This window comes from Aulostomus chinensis, chromosome 21 (assembly GCF_037954235.1).
Source record: "Aulostomus chinensis isolate RoL2024-O1b breed Wild chromosome 21, RoL_Achi_v1.0, whole genome shotgun sequence".
NCBI classification, from domain to species: Eukaryota; Metazoa; Chordata; class Actinopteri; order Syngnathiformes; family Aulostomidae; genus Aulostomus; species Aulostomus chinensis.
The window spans coordinates 8,937,956-8,957,097 of NC_141340.1; the positions used below are offsets into that span (position 1 = coordinate 8,937,956).

At 43.2% G+C, this 19,142-nt stretch overlaps 1 protein-coding gene across 1 annotated transcript in view; it reads right to left on the reverse strand.

Moving 5' to 3' along the window:
• Nucleotides 1-962: 962 nt before the first annotated feature.
• The window catches only part of map3k22 (mitogen-activated protein kinase kinase kinase 22), a 43,896-nt gene continuing 25,716 nt past the window's right edge, over nucleotides 963-19,142 (reverse strand). Inside the window, exons 6-18 of the mRNA XM_086191621.1 lie at nucleotides 18,265-18,364; nucleotides 17,496-17,612; nucleotides 17,101-17,215; nucleotides 14,898-15,031; nucleotides 13,244-13,317; nucleotides 12,096-12,157; nucleotides 10,145-10,216; nucleotides 9,483-9,647; nucleotides 7,881-8,029; nucleotides 7,660-7,791; nucleotides 5,177-5,306; nucleotides 3,839-4,016; nucleotides 963-3,025 (exon numbers count right to left, since the gene is read on the reverse strand). Coding sequence (XP_086047747.1) covers nucleotides 2,797-3,025; nucleotides 3,839-4,016; nucleotides 5,177-5,306; nucleotides 7,660-7,791; nucleotides 7,881-8,029; nucleotides 9,483-9,647; nucleotides 10,145-10,216; nucleotides 12,096-12,157; nucleotides 13,244-13,317; nucleotides 14,898-15,031; nucleotides 17,101-17,215; nucleotides 17,496-17,612; nucleotides 18,265-18,364 — 1,657 coding nt within the window. The 3' untranslated portion in view covers nucleotides 963-2,796. The remainder of the gene's footprint in view (nucleotides 3,026-3,838; nucleotides 4,017-5,176; nucleotides 5,307-7,659; nucleotides 7,792-7,880; nucleotides 8,030-9,482; nucleotides 9,648-10,144; nucleotides 10,217-12,095; nucleotides 12,158-13,243; nucleotides 13,318-14,897; nucleotides 15,032-17,100; nucleotides 17,216-17,495; nucleotides 17,613-18,264; nucleotides 18,365-19,142) is intronic.

A 19,142-nucleotide genomic window follows, 5' to 3' on the forward strand; every position in this document is an offset into this window, starting at 1 on the left:
TTAAACATTAGTCCAATCTTGACAGGACACACGTAAAGATTCAGTTTTCATAATTTGTATTCATTTTATCTTCGGACCTGTTTTGACATTTGACGGCAGAAAAGTTAGAGCATAAATGTTTTCTTTTACCCTTATATGTAATTAAAGTTCTTAAAAAATGCACCAACATTATTCCTGATTCAATTGTAACGTGGTTTAAATTTAAAAAAAAAACACGTTAAAATGTATTTCCAAAAAATGAATATCCATCAGAGCGCTTCTGGGTCAAATGTATTATTTTGGCTTAAAATTAATTTTAGATTCCCAAGTGGATCCAATAGAGGACAATACTGTTGTTTGTTGTCCATCCATTCATCCATTTTTTTCCACTTATTCCTGTTAAGGGTCACAGGGGGGGTGGAGCCTATCCCAGCAGCCTTCAGGCCAGAGGCAGGGTTCACCCTGGACAGGTCACCAGTCCATCACAGGGCCAACACATAGAGACAGACAACCATTCACACTCACAGTCACACCTACGGTCAATTTAGAGTATCAATCAGCCTCGTCCCCTCTTGATGTCTTTGGACTGTGGGAGGAAGCTGGAGTACCAGAGAGAACCCACACAGGAACAGGGAGAACATGGAGACTCCACACTGAAAGATCCCGTGCTGGAGCCGGGACTCAAACCCGGAACCTTCTTGCTGTGAGGGGACAGTGCCGACCACTGCACCACTGTGCCGCCTTGTTGTTTGTTGTGTTAACTTATATTTTTATTTGAAACAAAATTGGTCTATGTGTTATAGCCCAGCCCATTTAAATTGTTTTCTGGTTACTGACATAAAGGCGAGAAAATAAAACCATACATTGTGTAGTTGTTCATCAGCAACACTTACCAACTGTATATTTTGTTCTTTTTTTATGGGGGCAAACCTTGAGATGTTTGTGTTTACTGACATTAGTGACAGTTCATGGGAGAATAGAAACAGGATGTTAGTTTTAATAAAATGGCACTCAAAATAAAGCCAAGGGATGACAACCAGAACAAAGCGCAGAAAAAAATAGCCTTAGACCTTTGATTTATTAAGTTAAATGTACAAAAGATCAATGACTTGATACATGTCATATTTCAAGGCTCTGTCATTAAGACAAAACTGTCCCAATCAAAAGCCTACCAACGTCTTCCTCCTGCCTAACAGCTCTCCGAGAGACAGCCGTATACATCCCCCGCTCCAAATCACAGTGCAATCTACTGTATAACGCAGCTATGTCGTCAAATAGATCCGTATATAATGTAAAGAAACTTTTCATACAAAAGTGCAGAACAATATGTATTTACAGTATAATCTTCTTCCATATAAAAGTACTTCAGCATGTGTGTGTGTGTGTGTGTGCGTGCGTGCGTGTGTGTGTGCGTGTGTGCATGTGTGCTCCCTCTCGGTAGAGCGGCTTTTACAAGCATATTCAGATAAGGCACTAACAAGGGTCCACTGATCATTCTAAGTGCCAATCATCCCTCCTCCTCCAAATGACAGCGTCTGTTCCCATCTTTGACCCTTTTTATTTTTTGGCGATGTTTTCCTTTACAGCGGATTGAGGTGCGCCGCCGTCAAGTGGTCATCGAATGAGCTACTTCTAGAGTGGGAAAGCAAAGTAAAGGCAGTGCTGTGATTTTTTTTTTCCTTCTTAACAATAAAAAAGAACATGACACTTCCTTCAATATGATTCATCGCCATGGTTTTTTTCTCTTTTTTTTTAATAGCGATGTTTGATTGCATCTGATTTTTTTTTTTTTTTTTTTTGGTTGCGATGCACCAAGCTGCCATAATATAAAGAAGGCTTGTAGGGCTCTGAGTTGACAATCTAACGCCTCTAATACGGTACAAGAGAGTGTTGGAACTCGTTCGTCCTCCGTTTCAAATTGTCTTTGGCCACTTGTGAAGGCTCGCTGCGTTGGAATGGATGTCACAGACTCAAACGTGAGTGTCCATATTGCTTCAACAGACATTTAAAATTGCACGCTAAATAACACGCTTGATTCTTTTACAACATTTCGTTTTATGGAATCATACATATATATATATATATATATTTATATGTGTGTGTGTGTATGTGTGTAAAAAAAAATTATTAAAAAAAAGCTGAAAATAGAAAAATATCTCCTCAGTTGTTTATCCTGCATGTTGGAAATGTTTCGATGCATGATATCAAAAGTGCAATGTTCGGAGTGTTATGGTGATGTTAACCCTCTTAGATGTTTTTTTTCTTTTATGAAGACATTCTTGCTTACAAAGTCTTACTGTAAGGCGTTGATGGAAAATACATTGACATATTTTTAGGTGACAATAGAAAACCCACGACTTTTATGTGTCTTTCTTATAAAAAAATATTCGACCATCTTAATGTCACTTAGGTTATTGAGCGACGTACAGTACTATCATGAGATTATCTGATGTCTGGCCGATCCGATTCTGCGGCAGTAGGTGAGTGAGACCCTGAGAGCGTCTCTGCTCTCTAATGTGGGTCCTTCTTCCTGCATCCTCCAGCTCAAGTGCTTTCTTGTCAGTCTCCTCCTGAAGGAACACGCTGGAGAGCCAATCGGGCCTCTCGTGGACGAATCAGAGCCAGTTGGTGAGGGATGCGGGGTTTGCTTCGGTCCTGGCGAGGCTGGTGATACACGACGGGGCAGGAAGTCCTGGAGCCTGGTGACAGGGAGCCCTGGGGACGGGGTGGGCCGGAGAGGAGGGGGAGACGCCGGAGCCGTAGCGGCCTCACAGGCAAAGGGGAGCGGGGACGCTGGGGAGGGAGGTTCCACAGGCCTCAGAAGCTACCTTGGACGAACGGGTGGCTGAGCAGAACATCTGCAGTGGGCCGCCACTTCTCCTCGACAAAAACTTGTCGCAGGAAGTCCCTGCAAGCGTCGGATACTCCCTCGGGAAGCAGGGGCTTTGTAGGCTGGGTGGCGATCTTAAAAATGGCTGCCATGGCTTCGTATTCTGCCCAAGGGGGTTTCTGGGTCAGCATCTCCACAACAGTGCAGGCAACACTCCTGAAGAGCAAGTAGAAAGACGTGTGAGAAGAAAATGAGTCTTCTGTTTGTTTCTGTTACAGAACCCAATGATGCACAAAGGCTATAAAGGTTCTTTTTTTCCCCTGCTTCTCTTTGCCAGGCTAAAACTAATGATACACTGTCTGCAGGTGATGTAAATTTCCCCATCAGACTGTCTACATTTTAGATATTTGTGTACTGAAGACGTAGCTCATTTATTAGTGGCTGACTTGGTGCTGAACAGGATCTAAACCAACAAGGCTGTCAGCCAGCTAAAACTGTTCAAACAGAGTTCTCATCATCAGACCTGTGTGTGTGTGTGTTTTGTTTCTGCTCTCTGAATCGTACGATCTTCTGACGCCATCCATCGGCGAGCGTGTGGATGCAGAAAAACAAACGGTCTCAAACAACACTTGAGTCCAGCCGTTCCTCCTCTACTTGGAAAGGACAAACACGAGTGTCATCTGGCTCCATGGATGAGTCCTCGAAGACCCTTTGATTGATTGGATCAGGGTTTTGTTGGGTTTTTTTTTGCTCTGGATTGTGACATCCAACACATTCATAAGTGATTTTTAAGAATCAAAATCTCTCTGGCTGGTTTATTAGCTACTAATTCATTGACTCACACTGTTCTTGTGTGAATAATATTTCTGCTTTAGTATTATTGTCTTCACGACACAATATGAGCATGTTCACATGATTTTTGCTTCTATTTGATGTCTGTCTTTCTTTCTTTACTTGCTACCGTCCATGTCTGTGACGAGGCAGCAGTCAAAATCTCCCTCCCGGGTGTCATTCTGGTCTCTTTCTCACCACACATCAGCTTTACGGCCGTATCCCTCCCCGTTGATAACTTCTGGACTCATCCAGTAGGGGGTGCCAGTGACAGATTTGATGCCAGTTCCAGACATACAGATGGTCTGGATCCGTTTACTGGCTCCGAAGTCTCCCAGTTTCACGTTCCCTGAGGAGTCTCTCAGGATGTTAGCACCTGGTGGAACCAAATCAGATTAACTCAGAACCACAGTCTCAAGAGAACCGCAAAATATCCTCCAGGGATTGTTCCAGAACCGGGATTTTTATTTACTCTACACTTACCTGAAAGAAAAAGAAAACAACAAAACAAAACCACTTTCTTTGGTTTTAGATTTAAACTTTCACTTTCTTTAGCGTCACACATCAGGGAATAAAATCATCTCTACAAGATCAACTCCTCCTTTGTAATTTTCCAACATGTAGCTGTGTCTATCCCATTTCCTCCAGGCGTTGTTTGATCAGTGACTAATGCACGCCACTAGCCACTCCACCTCCGCACCCACAGCGAGCAGCGAGAGAGGGACAGACAGAGAGAGAGAGAGAGAGAGAGAGAGAGAGAGAGAGAGAGAGAGAGAGAGAGAGAGAGAGACTCTAACCTTTAGCCCTCAAATTCTCACTCCTTCAGCCCGTTTCCAAAAGCCTCACCACTTCTTGCGAGGATGTGAGACTCAGCCCCCATAAATCATTTTAACGGCATTCGAGGTTTTTGTTTGGCCCTTTTGGAACGTTTACTAAATTTATAGTCTAAAGTTCTTTCCAGAATCTGCGCGTGCTGACAGCTCTTCTTTTTCTTTTTTAAACTGCACACAGAAGAACTCTTGTGTAGCGGGATGAACGTACGCGGTATATTTCACATGAGGAGTATTTCTAAGTGGAAAAATCCCACCCACATCTACTTTCACAGAGCCCGCCTGTGTCCTGTGAGACCCCTACTATCTTTTTTCCACAGCGCTCAGTATATTTCCCTCCTTTTGGTTGTGGCTAAATGAAGCAGTGACTCAAAAAAAAAAAAAAGAGGTTGCAGACAGCCAAATTAATGCCTTTCCATCCGGTGTTGAACACTTTTAGACTGTCCGATTTCCCCAGTATGAACTTAATGTATTTCAAAAGAAGCGTTCAAAATAGCACACTTTTTTTTCCCCCAGGATTTTTTCTGCAGACGGTGATTAACCAAATGTCAACTAGAAAAAAATCATCAATTTTTTTTATTCTCCGTTGCTGCAATAATAATCTAAAAAAAGACTGCTCGTCAGCTGTCTCACATGTAGGTTGGTTGAAAATCAAATTAAAATCATATCCTGACCTTTTTGCTTTGCTATTTTTTACAAAATTTACCTTTAATGTCTCGGTGCACGATCATATTGCTGTGCAGGTAGGAAACCCCTTGGAGGATCTGTCTGGTGTACCTCCTCGTCACCTTCTCTGTCAGGGCCCCGTAGGCTTTTAGCTGGTCCTTTATTGAGCCCTACAGATGAAAAGGACAGAATGAGAAAGTGACATCTTGAAATTTGTAATAACAGTTCCATATCAACTGGATTTATCCAGGGGTTGTTGTTTTTTTGGGTTGTTTGTTTTTTGTTTTGCATTTGAATGCAGCACACAGAGTTAACTATGCAAGTGTGATTAATCAAAAGCAGTTCTGAACACATCCAGTGCAGTTATTTACATGAAATTTAGACTATTAACTTAAAGGAACCAGTTTTTAGGAGAAATACACTTTTTCACCATCATTCCCTCAGCAAAAAGAGCAAAGGAGACGGATACTCTTCTCTCCACTGTGCTGCGTTCGGAGCTGAAACCCACAGAGAGGAAGCTAACCGCTATTTAGCTTTGCGCAATGAATGGTCGTGGATGGGAAGTGTTAGCATACCACCGTGAAAAGTAATCAAATAATTATCGTTCAGCATCTTGGTTTGTCCAAAAGCAATCATCCTCATCCTCTCTTACAAAGTCGGCCATGATTAACAGAAGCAGTCACTCTTCAAGTCGTCAACACGTTTTGTTTCTTTGTCCAAGTTTTAAAATGGTGCTGTAGTCATTCCAACGATTTCTCTGATTGTAAAATGACTTTACCTTGTTATCTTAAATGTTTCTTTCATAGTTAACCGAAGTTCTATCGACACATCAACGACTTTTAACTAAAGTGCACTAACACTTCACATCCACTTATATTCATTTGTGCTAAGCTAACTAGCGGTCACTGGGTCTCAGCTGTCTCATGCACACAGAGAAGAGAGAGGAGTAACTGTCTTCTTGTCTGGCTCTGGAGTGGAAGACAATTCAAACTAATTTGGAAGAGTTTGGGGGAGAAACGGCTCCTCATATAACTAGAAATATGTTTTGAAGAGGGAATCATCATGATTTAACACTTTTTCTCCTCTAAATTACTGAGGAAAGGATGAATGGAGCCGTGTCCTGGTAAATACCGGAGAAGCATTTGTTTAAATCCATCAGGAAGACAAGGATGAGACATGGATTAAGCCTTGAATATTTCTTTCCTCTCATATAAAAAAAAACCATACAAGAAGCAAAAAGAAATCTATCTGTTCTTTCACTGTCTTAAATCTCCTTTGATATCCTGTTTTCAGCTCCTGAGGAAATCACAGGAGCAAAAATCCAGTGACACTTGTGACGTATTTTTGGACTCTGGCAAAGGGGGACGGGGGGACGGGACACCTTCCTATGTCATTTCTCCTCGCCTCCTCACTCTCAGCTGTCAACAAGACACCTCAAGAGCTCTCTGGCTCTCCGAGGGCCACTAAAGCTTTATCGGTCATGCGCAGCGGTGCAGCCATGCCGAGCGGTCGCTCTCAAACTTGGCTCTGTCACTCACTTCTCCATCGTCTCTGCCAGTAAACTCCATTGAAACATACACGCATTTCCAATTTTCCAGACAATGTGAATAGGACATTGAATTCTGCTCAGAAAAACAAAGAAAAAAAAACAACAAAAACACACACACACACACACACACACACACACACACACAAAAACAGAAAGGCAGAGGAGGAGATATTAAAACACTCTGCTCGGGGACAGAGTCCACAGGCGACAGCAGCTCATTAAGACGCTCATTTAGAGAGAAAACGATCTCATAAACAGAGCTGTTCGGCTGACATCAACCGCTGTTTGTTGACAGCTGGCGACATTTCAGAATTGGTTTTAACAGATGTGGCTGCGAAGGATTAGATTGACTGTTTGGCTTTAAATGTGCGTGTACCCATTTTACAGACAACCAACTAAAATAATTACAACTGCAGACGTTATTTGTTATTTTATCGATGCTGTACTTGGGGGGGAAAAAAGAGAGAAAAAAACCTGACCCAGCGGTAAGTACGTTTTTACCATTTTTGAAGAATTTCAAGACTTAAGGTGTTGTTTCTTTTTTGTTTCGTACTTGTATGTGTTTTTTTTAATGATGCGCTCGTCACAAACTTTTCTCAGTCGCTGGAAATCGTTATTTTAATTGCATTACTTTCTGCTACATGGTTACTTTTGCAAATAATGACAAGGAAATTAGCAACAAAAAATAATCGGAAAAATAGTAGGAGAAGTACATTTTTATTCATTTATTCATATGTGCTATCTTCAAGTTTGTTTTATTGCAAATTGTCTGATAAAACCGTTTGGTGTAATTTAGAAGATTCTGTTAACCATTTCCTCATTAAATTCACTTCTTTCGAAATTTCTTTGAAAAACATGAATTAATCTATTTAAAAGGTCAAATTTGATTTACTTAAATACATTGCATTTATTCAAATAAAAGTGATATTAAACTATTCTGATGCCCATGAACCCTTGCCCTACATAATACGCACCCCAGGCATAAACTCTACAAAAATAGTGAGTTTCTTCTGTTCCAGGTCCCGAAGGCAGCCATAGTACTGAACGATCCTCTCGTGACGTAAGTTCTTCAGCAGCTGAATCTCACACTCCAGAGCGTTCACCTCCTGCAGAGAGAAGCCTTTCAGTGTCTCAATCAGAGAGAAATTCACATATATTTGAACTTTTATTGGAGCTCGTGATGTATTTCCCTCACCTTACTGGTTTCTTGACAGTCGGGGTCAAAGGGCACCTGCTTAGCGGCCAGCTCACGGCCCGTGTCAGCGTCATAGCAGAGGTAGACCTCCCCGAACGCCCCGCGGCCCAGGAGCTTTCCTTGCCGCCAGTTGACTGGCGCCCGCGGTGCTGCAGAAACAACACGCCAGGTGATGAAAATCCACCAGTAAATCACTTTATTACTCAGCCCCTAGAGGCAGACAGATCCCCTGTGATATACTGATTGGAACAAGCACTAACTCTGAAGCTTGTGTTGAAATAATCCGCAAGACCCACACACAGTAACTTCACCACATATCAAATCCACCGCAGTCGTTATGTAATTCCCATCTTAGACCCACTCAGACTGGGAAACCCGGGATATCTGAGCCCAACCACACAATCAGCCGACAGAAAGCTGTCAGAACCGAGAAAATCAACTCAACAATGCTCATCCACCCAGACTTTGTTTGGTTTTAACAGGCTTCTCTGTGGCTGTTTAGATGGCGGCTGGGTTGGCGGGTGGGGTGCTGGAGACAGACATGTCAGCCACAGACTGCTGAGCTTTCACAGCGTCTGGGCAATGCTAGCCGAAACTCTGAGACGTGACGCTCTGAGTCTGACTTCAGGATGTGAGGCCATCTCTGCCTGCTGTGACACACAGTATCTGCTGCCTCCCATTATACGTGGAATAAAATTATCATGACACCCCCTCATTTTAGCAGACTGTATCCATAATGGCAAACAGCAAAAGCAAATACCACCATCATGTACTGCTACACTGCTAAGTACCATCTCCCTGTGTAGGATTCTCCTCTCTGTGTGCATTATCCAGGATGGCTAACGGATGGCTAATGGCTAGTTAGCTTAGCTGTAATGAAAGCTGCAGAAGTAACAGCGTCTCACAATTTCTCAACAGTTCTTTCATGTTCAACATAACCCTCGTTCTATTAATTCAGGCAAGGGCCGTTTTGGAGAATAGCGTATTCGAGGCTTCCATGCCTAACTGATAGCGTTTACTGAAGCTAAGCTAACTAGCAATTAGCCGTCCGGTGGAAGTCTGGAACACAGTAATGCTCATAGAGAGGAAAGGAGGCTATCTGCTTGTTTGACACCAAAAAGTGAATTTTCCACTGTTCCTATGAGTGTTACAAGAAAATAGACAATTATACGAAGAGACAGTGGGTTTTTTTTTGTTGTTTTTTAGTGCAAATAACAAGATGACACATCTACTGGGACAACTGAGGTCATCAAGAGCTGACTTGATTCCTAGATAAGACATGTCCTTGAAAATTATTATGGTGATCAATTAGTATCTGTCCTTTTACACACAAATGTGGGGGATTATCTCTTTTTTCTGCTATAAATCCTTCCAAACTACTAAACTTATACTGGTTAGACAAAAAAAAGTATGTTCATAATAACCTGCAGAGGGATTTATACCTTTTTCAGGCAGCATCGAAAACATGCTGATTTATGAAACCTATTCTTCACCAGCAGGAGAAAAGTCGGACTATTTATCTATCCAGCAGCAACCAGCATGAATATTTCCTTTTTTCTTCCCTCCTCCTCCTCAACAAGATGTTTCAGAGCAAACACTCACACTTGGCGGTACCACGCTGGCAGCTCTTGTCAGTACTTCTGCCCAGTGAACGCAGGTCACTGTACTGCAGCGTACTGTCTCCATTATAACTGCGTGTTCGACTGGAGGGAACCAGCTGGAACAAGTTTTCCTGCGGCATGAAACTCCGCGGAAGTGTCCTGCGACCTAAAAACACATATAAATAATAGACATATTAACGACTTAACACACAAGGGTCACTGCATCTTTTGTTTGCCCTGCAGATGAATTACTTTACAGGTGTGCCACAGAGCTGTTGGCCAGCAGCTCAAGCGGAGCGCTTCTTACCACTCCGCCCCACTTCCCCTCAGACAGGAAGCAGGGTGCTGTGTTTTTATACAAGTTCAGGTTCGCCACAGGGAAACGTAAATCACTGCTAGCCAAGGTTAGCCTCTGAGTAGGCAGTTATAAGCAGCTGCCTGGAACATGAAGCCAGCACTTCATGTACCACTGCTACACAGGGTGTTAAAAAAAAAAAACTAAAAAAAACTAAAATATTTAATCTTGAAGCAGAGTAAAGTAGAAGGAATGTGATCTTTCATCAGCCTGGGGTTGAAAAAAACAAAAAAATTCAGTGCTGTTTTGTTCTGAACACATAGTAACCTGTCTGTGCAACAATAGTGTCAGTGAGGCTGGTTTCTTACGATCTCCATAGTCCTTGCTGCGATTGGGCAACTGGAACTGTCGAGGGAAAGTCCCTCCTTTCCCATGGCGACCTAAGGGGGGAGCAGTGAGACAGAGCTGTTAACAACAACTCTCTCGTTACAAGCAAACTTCACAATTTACACTTCTGCTCATTCATTTATTTAGCCCAAAACTGCAAGTTTGATTGATTTGAAACAGCGGCAAGCATACAAACTAGAGATGCTAAATAAAGTCAACAGAATTCCCCTTTTCGACTGAACACATCTGACAGACATTTCACTGCTTTTTAATCTTGGCGTGTGATGTCACTGTGGAGTGTGAAAGCAGAGGCGGAGACGACAGATTTCAAGCAAGGAAATGTATGGCTTCACTGCCGCCAAGAGAGCTGAAAACAGCTCATGTGTGCTAGCTTAGCTATAGCTCTCAACCCAGTGGAGCAGTAACTAAAGGCAGGTGGGGAGCAGTGCTGACGCAGGCGAGCGCTGACACTCTCTCTCGCTCACACACACACACTAAACACAGAGCGGCGGAGCCACTTGCAATTGAAAGCAGCTGTTCTGTCAGATGACTACCTCCCCTTGCACTGTTTTTGTGGCCGTATCCCATGGAGACGGGAGTTATTTTTTGTGTTTGGCAGTGCAGGATGGAGAGGAAAAATCTACTCACAGGGAATGATAAACAAATACTGTAGCCCTCAGCAGGAAGGGCCACACAGCTCTACATCAGGGAATGCGTGCATGTGTGCGTGCGAGCACGTGCATGCATGCAAGTGGGTCTTCAAGTGCTGCTGCAGCTCTATGAAGTTCCAAGTCTGTGTACACAATGTTCAGCACTCCCTCTGTAATTTACAGCACGGGGGTGGTGCAAGAGAAAAAAAAAAAAACAGAAGAAATGACCAGATTGGGAGAGCTGCTATATGCTCCGTTCACAAGGAGCAGGGTGGCGTTATCTGTCATTCTGCTCTATTTGATCTGTGTTCTGAAGGAAGAGGGACAGACTGGGACCCGAGGGACCAGGAGAAGACCATTAGGGGGATGGGTTTCAAGAGGCGGATGAGCAAGGGCATGATCATAAAAAGCAATGCCTGGTAGAAATGGAAGAGGGGAATAAGAGATAGGAATGACAAAATGGACATAAAGTGGAGCAATCTAAGATCACAATGGCCTCATCTCCTCACGAGAGGCTCAGAAATACAACCAAGATTTCAAATATCTTGGACCTGGCTCTCATTTTGAGTATATACCACATGCTGGACAGTGAATCCAAAACTTTTTAAGCCTGCAGTGTGGCCCGTCCACCTCCATAGATGGGGCTAGCACCACCAGTGGCGAAGATAGCACTGCTAATTTTAACGCTAGCTCTGTCAGAATGCTGCAGTAATCCCCGCCTGCTGAACCCATGAACTTGAGGCCTGACTGTTTCAACTCTTAATCCATATTTGATCAAGTTAGGAACCGAATTGGGCCCAAAGGGGCCTATCTTTTTCTGTCCCTGGAGGAAAGGTTAAATTGGGTGTGAATCCCTAGGGAACCTGTCTATGGACTTCCTCTGCCTCTGATTGGCTAGAACCTGGTGGTTCTGGGCATGTGGAGTGAGATGGATCAGGGTCAGAGCCAATCAGAGGAAGAGTAGATGCGAATCTCTGCAGAATCCAGGTGAAAAAAATAAAAATAAACACTTGTTTTGGGAGGGTTTTGCGAGGATTCTTTTGGCCTTTCCCCCTGACAAACCCTATGGGGTACACATACCCCAGTTTGGCGATCATGGTGCTTAGATAATCAGCTTTACTTCTTTTCCTGTGATTTTGTGACCAACAATCACACGCTTTGTAATAATGAACAAGCTTATTGCATCTCTTTCTGCAGAGTTGACAATTATCTCGGCAGGAGTATTTTTAGAACTGAACAGACGATAACAGTCGCAGGGTTGCTCATTCCTCTCTCCACTTACCTTTGTATTCATAGTTGAGGTTCAGGTAATTATTGTCGCGGTTGTTCTGCGAAAAAGGTGGACTGAAATGACAAGAGAGTTGGGAGGTGGGAGGGGCAGAGGGGTAGAGAAGTGATTTTCTATTTCAGTCAGTAATCCCCCCTTTCCCCCCACCTCCCACTCCCCGCTTATCTTCAAACAGTCTGCAGGCCTGAAACGTTCACAATCGCCGCGTCTGTGAAGCAACACAAAATGCTTGAAAATGACTTTGGTATTCAAAGCTTTCAGTCTTAACTGATGTGAAACAACAATGCCCTGAATTAGAGGAGATAAGGCGCGTGTTGAGAATGCCAGTGACATTATAGGAGGCCAAATCCTCTCGCGCGAACAATAAGAAAGTGAAAGTGTGTGTCGTTCTTGTTGAACTTTTCAATATGTGCATATACTTTAACACCCCCCCCAACCTCCCTGACTCCCCGCGGCCTGCCCTGCCCCTATGACCCCGCAGAGAGTGACGTCTCTGCTGACCGTGGGGCGACATGGGGCCACGAGACCCTGGATAAGGGGCACGCATGCCCGCTCGCAGGGAAAAGTTCCATGCACTCGTTTCCTGCCATTGTTCTGCAGCCTGGAGTCCAGATAAGCCTCGTGCAGGTAGAGCTGTTTCCGCCCTACACTCTCTCAACTGCACTCTTGTTCGCTTTTTCTCTTCCCGTTAATTCAAAATCTCTCTTTTTCAGTCCTTCCACTTCATTCTTGCTCTTCTAACTCTGTTTCTCTCATAGTAATGGTGAAATACAGGCGTCCAGATAAGAGTTGCGTCGCGATAGCAACAGCAAAATGACCTGATTCCATTTCCTCGTGAGCAGCGGGCAGGGTGCTGGCCTTTATAAACTTCAGTCCGGTTTCTTGAGAATGTGTGAGTGTTTGTGTGTGTGTGTGTGTGTGTGTGTGTGTGTGTGTGTTTGCACATGTGCGTGGACACGTGTGTGTGTGTGCACGCGTGAGTTCTCAACATGCAACAACTCTCCTATCACTCCAACATGAATGTGTGCATCATAAATCTAAATTCACAGCAGCTCATAAATCACAAACACACACACACACACACACACACACACATACACACACACACACACACACACACACACAGCCACCTGATGACTCACCTGTCCAGCGCTTGATCTATTGATTGACAGCTGCTTGACAGGGAGTTGTCTGCACTCCCAAAGGGATCCAGCATCTGACAGATGTAATCACACAAGAGAGGACGGAGGGTCACCCAGCATGTAATCATGAGAGGGAGAACAGAACACAGTAAAGAGAGCAGAGTATTACTGCAGGGCGATATAACAGTGTGAGGGGGCACGAGTACTTTATGTAGTTGTGTCTCCTAAAAGGCTGAAAATACATTTTACATAAAACAAAACGGCCTCTTGTGAAACACCACTTTAACTGTTTATTAATCATCATTATAAAGTTACCTCAACCATTTTCCTCTTTTCTAAAATGTAAGTAATTGTTTGTAAAGACTAAACACAACACAAAATAAATACCAAATCTTATTTTCACACAGTCTGGATTGAAAAACAGTTATATACTTGCCAGTAGAGCAGTATATCAACAGATAATGAATGTCATCAAGAATCAAGATACACGTTTTTTTCCGTCCGAAAAAAGTGCCGGAGAGCAAATAATACTTTGGATGGATCGCAAAAGGAGATCGCCTGAAATGTTTGAAATTCAATTAATCTCATTCCATTTTTCATTAATATGCTGGATGATGGGACATGTGACTTTCCATGTGACTTCATCAGCAGATATATTTATGTCAATATCAAAAAGGGGCATGTCAATATTATCTTATGAATTTGTTTCTGTATTGTTATTTACTTTGAGCAACTTGCAGGCTTTTTCTTTTCTTTCAGCATCATGGATTATTATTTTGACTGGGTTTTTTTTTGGGCAATTTTTCATTTGGTTTATCATAATCTGGATTTGCAAAAACTGAGTGTCAGCAATAACAAGTAAAAGTTGCTTTTGCCAGTTTAGTTTACTTCAAAGGATAGTAAAATATCTTACATCTTCTTTATATTTATTAATATTAGATCCAATCCAGGGTTTAGTAACAATAATTTTCAAGTTTAGGATTATGGGAAGTGTTAAATTTATGTTTTGGCCTAACGTTCAGTTTAGAGTAATTTAAGCAAACATTCCTGGATGAAAAAGGTGAAGAAAAGTCCTTATAAACAATAATATTCAAATTTGCAATTCTTATCAAATTCTTGTGAAATAAATGAAATTGGGCAGCCAAGCGCCACAATAGTATCAAATCAACGAGTTGGTGTGTCATCACCAGCCCTGACAAATCCACGGTTAAATGAAGGATGATTTTTTTGGGGGGGGGGGGGGGGGGGGAAGCAAGTAGCACAGCCTTGAGGATGAGCAGGTGGAGAAAAGTCACACTACCATGGACAGCAGTAATTTCCTCAACCAGGACAAGCACCCAAATGTGACTAAGGTTCAAAAGCAAAAGTTTAGGAATATTGATGATTTCGGTACTCCAGATTATCTGGTCTGTTTTATGCCTGGTGCATCGGAAGTGATGGTCAAAAAACTAACACTGTGGCTCTAATCTAGCAACCCCCTGCACCTTGAACCAGAATTTGCACCCAGATTATTCACCGTTTAACTAATATGAACGCCCCAAAGGCGCTCACACCGCGTGCTGTTGATCTCTTACAGCCGGCTCTGGCTTCTTTTCTTTTTCTTGTTTTAATTGTCCTAGACTAGAAGCTTTTTTTTCTGTGCGGTTGCTCTTACATTCTGGTCTTGAGTCTCAGGGATGAACTCCCCTTCGCTGTGGATGCTGGTGTAGGAACCCTGGCGAGCGATCTGCTGCTGCTCCTCAGGAACGCTACCCGGAGGCGGGGACGTCCGACCTGTGTGAAGGGAACCTGGGAGGGTGGCGGGTCGAAAGTGGGAGAGAAGGATTACATGCGTGAAGAAAAATTCACAAATGAAGGTGAGAGGGAATGGAGACGAAGAGATGAGAACGAGGGGCAGAGGAGAGAAAACGGCGTCAGTCTTATTCATGGGTACAAGTTCAACTGCGGCAAGAGAAGCAGGAATGATTTACTAAAGCACACAGCCGCCACCTCTAACCTCAATTACTGTGACAAATGCGTGGCTGGCTGAGCTGCAGCGGAGACCGAGCACTTGTCCTTGACACAGTGAGAAGACCCGGAAAGTCTGAGAGACAGAAATACTGGAGAAGTGCAGGGGGCCATAGGTACAAAAAGGAACTGTAAATATATCTGAATAAACAGGGGAGTTTTTTTTAACTGAAAGTCAAAACTGTAACTCCTCCGTCCCCCCCTCCTGCTGCTATACATCACCGAGGTACCCAGGCTTCACAGCTTCACTCAACCATCCAGTGGGACCTTCTCTCCTTGTCACCTCTCATCTGCCATCACTCCCTCCACTTCCATCTCACAGACTCTACTCCTGTCTGACTGACAGGCGCAAGTTGATTTGATACAGTTTACATGAGTCAGGATGGTGACGGCGCTGACATTATTGCTGCGGTGAGACATAGATTGACGCTGGCAGCGATCATTTTCTGTGTTTGTTTGCTGCGTGTGTCTGAGGTTGAGATATGACCTTTCTGGAGAGACGTGATAAGAAGGGAAAGACAAAAGTCGTGTGTGGAGAAAACTGAACCTTTATGCTAAGATTCCAAACCAGCAGGGAGAAAAACATAACTGGAGCCACCGAGCCTGACATGACGAGCAAAAGACCAGTAGTCCGTCTTTACTCGGGCTTGGATTAACATTTAAAAACTTTTCACAATCGATGATCAGTAAAGGTAACTTTTGAGGAAATGTGCTTATTTGCCATCTTCTCCAGAGCCAGAAAAGAAGCTGGATACTCTTCCCTCATCTATGCTGCTTTAGGAAGCTGAGACGCACAGAAATGTGCTAACTGCTAATTAGCTTAGCACAATGAATGGTAGTGGGTAGGAAATGTTAGCCTATAATGTTTAATAGAACCCTGACATGCAGTTTATTTATTGTTTTTACGTTTTTTTGGCCTTGAGTTTACATTTTGGTGTTTTTATTGTCGGTTTCTTCTGACTTGAGTGGATGCAAGCGGCTGACTTAATGAAGTTCCTTAGGTATAAATAAAGTTCTAATAAAACTTATCCGTCTAACATTAGTCAAAAGCCTTCAAATGCATTTTCTCCAAACCAAAACAGTCTTAACATGAACATAACTGTGGTTAGGGATAACATTCATTGAGAAACAATTAAAAGTGATGATCACATGCTAACACTTCCCATCCGCTACCATTCTTTGTGCTAAGCTAACTAGCGGTCAGCCTGTCTCTGCTCCTTAATTTGCACACAGAGGAAAAAAGGGTCTCTATCTTCTTGTCTGAATTGTAAGAGGATGCTAATAAGCCTATTTCCCCCAAAAGGTGGTATAGCGCACATTAAGACGCTGTCATATCCCCAAATGTTTGAATCAGTCCTCAACATAACCAACATAATTCAGTCAATAAAAGTAACAAGTTCAGTTTTCAACCCTGAATAGTGAATCCCTTATTGTGATAGCATCCTGACTAGCTGTGATTCTCTGTCTAACAGAATAATTGTTCCATCTAATCAAAGTGATGATGGCGACTGAGAGCTGCTTGGTATGGGAGCTGAAGCTTGTCCTTGCTCTGACCTCATGTTTTTCTCGCTGTTACAGTTGTCACTTTCACCTCCCATTTGCATTTGTCCATTCAGAAAAAGCCTGTCACCTTGACATTAACATTCCTACGACTGTGGCATCACTGTCTCGCTGTTGTAAATTGACACTGACAAGCCACCCTTGAAGTCTGTAGACCAGGAGCCTCAGCAGCCCTCAGCAGGATCTGTCTCCCTATTCTGGGATTCCATCAGGTGTGAGGAGGCGAGAAGAACACTTTTTTATCAATGGTGACTTTACTTTCATGTGAGCGTCCCTACAAGTTGGCTCACCTGTTGAGTGTTTGCGCACTCTCTCCGAGCCTTTGAGCAGGGAGCCTTTCAGATCCCCCAGAGACCGCGACGACCTCATCTCGCTCTGTTTGTCCCTGCTGTTCACCTGTAGGTACTACAAGGAGAGGAAAACACACAAGGGAAAAGAAGAGTGGATGGGGGGGGGGAGTATGGTGTTACATCATTGTCCGATTACATCATCAGGTTGGTGGAGGAAGTTTGTTTCCTCTTAGCTAGAGATTGGATCAGCTCTGATGTGGTTGACTCAGACAGTTCTAAAAAGAAAGTCACCTCAATGACGAAAAAAAAAAAAACCTTCTCATGCTTGCGCGCGCGCGCGCACACACACACACACACACACAGCTGTGTTCTGTAAATGTTGGTCATAAACTCACATGGTTGTTCTTGGAGGTTTTCAGCAGAATCCTGAGGAGTCCGTTGGTCCCCGAGCTGCAGCTCAGACTCAGCACCGCCTGATCCAGGTCCTCCTGCGTCTTCAGGGGCAGCAGCAACTGAATGCACATGAGAACAAAGAGCATGTGACCTTTTGGTTGTCCTTTATTCCACCATGACATTAAGTACGAGCATCAGACCTGTAGATGTTGTTGCTGACATGCATCACCTACTCAACCCTGGTCGGGCGTCTGTTTCAGTTCACAAATATCACTGTTGACTTTATTGTTTTTCTACTGAACTGCAAAAATCAATGGTTTGACAAGAATATCTGTTGAATATCTAATCCAAAACTACAAATCTTACAACACTGTATCTTCTTTAAGATATTGTCCGTTAAAATCTGTGTTAAGTTATGGGTCTTTTTTCTGTAAGTCCTGTTAATTTTGCGAATTGCTTCCAACAAAAAAAAAAACTTATCAAAAACTGGTGTGTCTATTCTTCCCATCTTGAACTAAATCTGGTAGTGATTTGGAATCTGTAGGTCACATGACATGGAAGCTCTTGAAGACAACAGTTAGTTTTCCAGTACATGAAAGATGTATTTTGCACTATAATAATCCTATAAGGCAAAAAACAAAACAAAACAAAACAACTGCGATGAAAAGAGATGTGGCCTGCACTTCCCATTGAATACGAATACATGGTTCAGATTTGGAGTCCCTAGGTCACATGACACGGAAGCCATATGTTTCAGAGCAGCATGTCTACCTCTTTCTCCATAAAGAACATGTCCATCTGCTGGCCAAAGGCCTCTGTCACTTTCTGCAGCAGCTCCTTGATCTTCAGCGGCCTTTGGAACGGGATTATTCTGGGAAACAAGGGGAGGGGGGCAACACAGTCAGAGGTGTTGTGTTTATGTTAAAAAAAACTCTTTCTACACCTCCAATAGAGAAGAGGGAGAGGTCATGTGGGTGAAGGAGAGGAATGAGCAGTGGGATTTAATTAGGACTTTAATTAATGCCAAGACAGCAGAGCCATATGAGGGTGCTGGTCTCCTGTGATGCCTACGTGTGTGACTCGGTGTGCATGCCGTCCGTCCGTCTGTCTGACTCCCAGCTTATCAGTGAGTGTATATATATGGATGCTGTGTGTGTTTGTAAAACTCTACATGCATGAGTGTGCTTCCCAATCAGTGTGTGCATCAGCCACTGTTTCAACACCAGCGGGCCTCTCATCGAAGCCAGCACAAAGGCAGATGGGAAACTTCCTGAGAGGAAAAGGGGGAAGAAAAAAAAAACTGGAGCGGCAGCAAAAAGCAGCAGGATGTGTGTCTTTCCCTCCTCTTCTAAAGAGTGACAGAGTGAAAGATACAGAGACGCGGAGATATTTACAGACTGTGAGAGGAGAGACAATAAAGTAGACAGCCTGAGAAAATAAAGGCAAGAAAGAGGAGGAGATTCTCTCTGGCGTTTATTCTCCTCTCTGTTCCATCTATCTCTCCTCTTTTTTTTCTGCTTTTGAAGAATCTCCAGCGTGCTATCTCTTTATAGTATCCTGATAAAAGGACTTGTTTTATCCCATCATTTCCTCATCAGAGCAAAAGACGCTGCCTATCTTGATGACTGCTCATTGGTTTCCTCATTTGA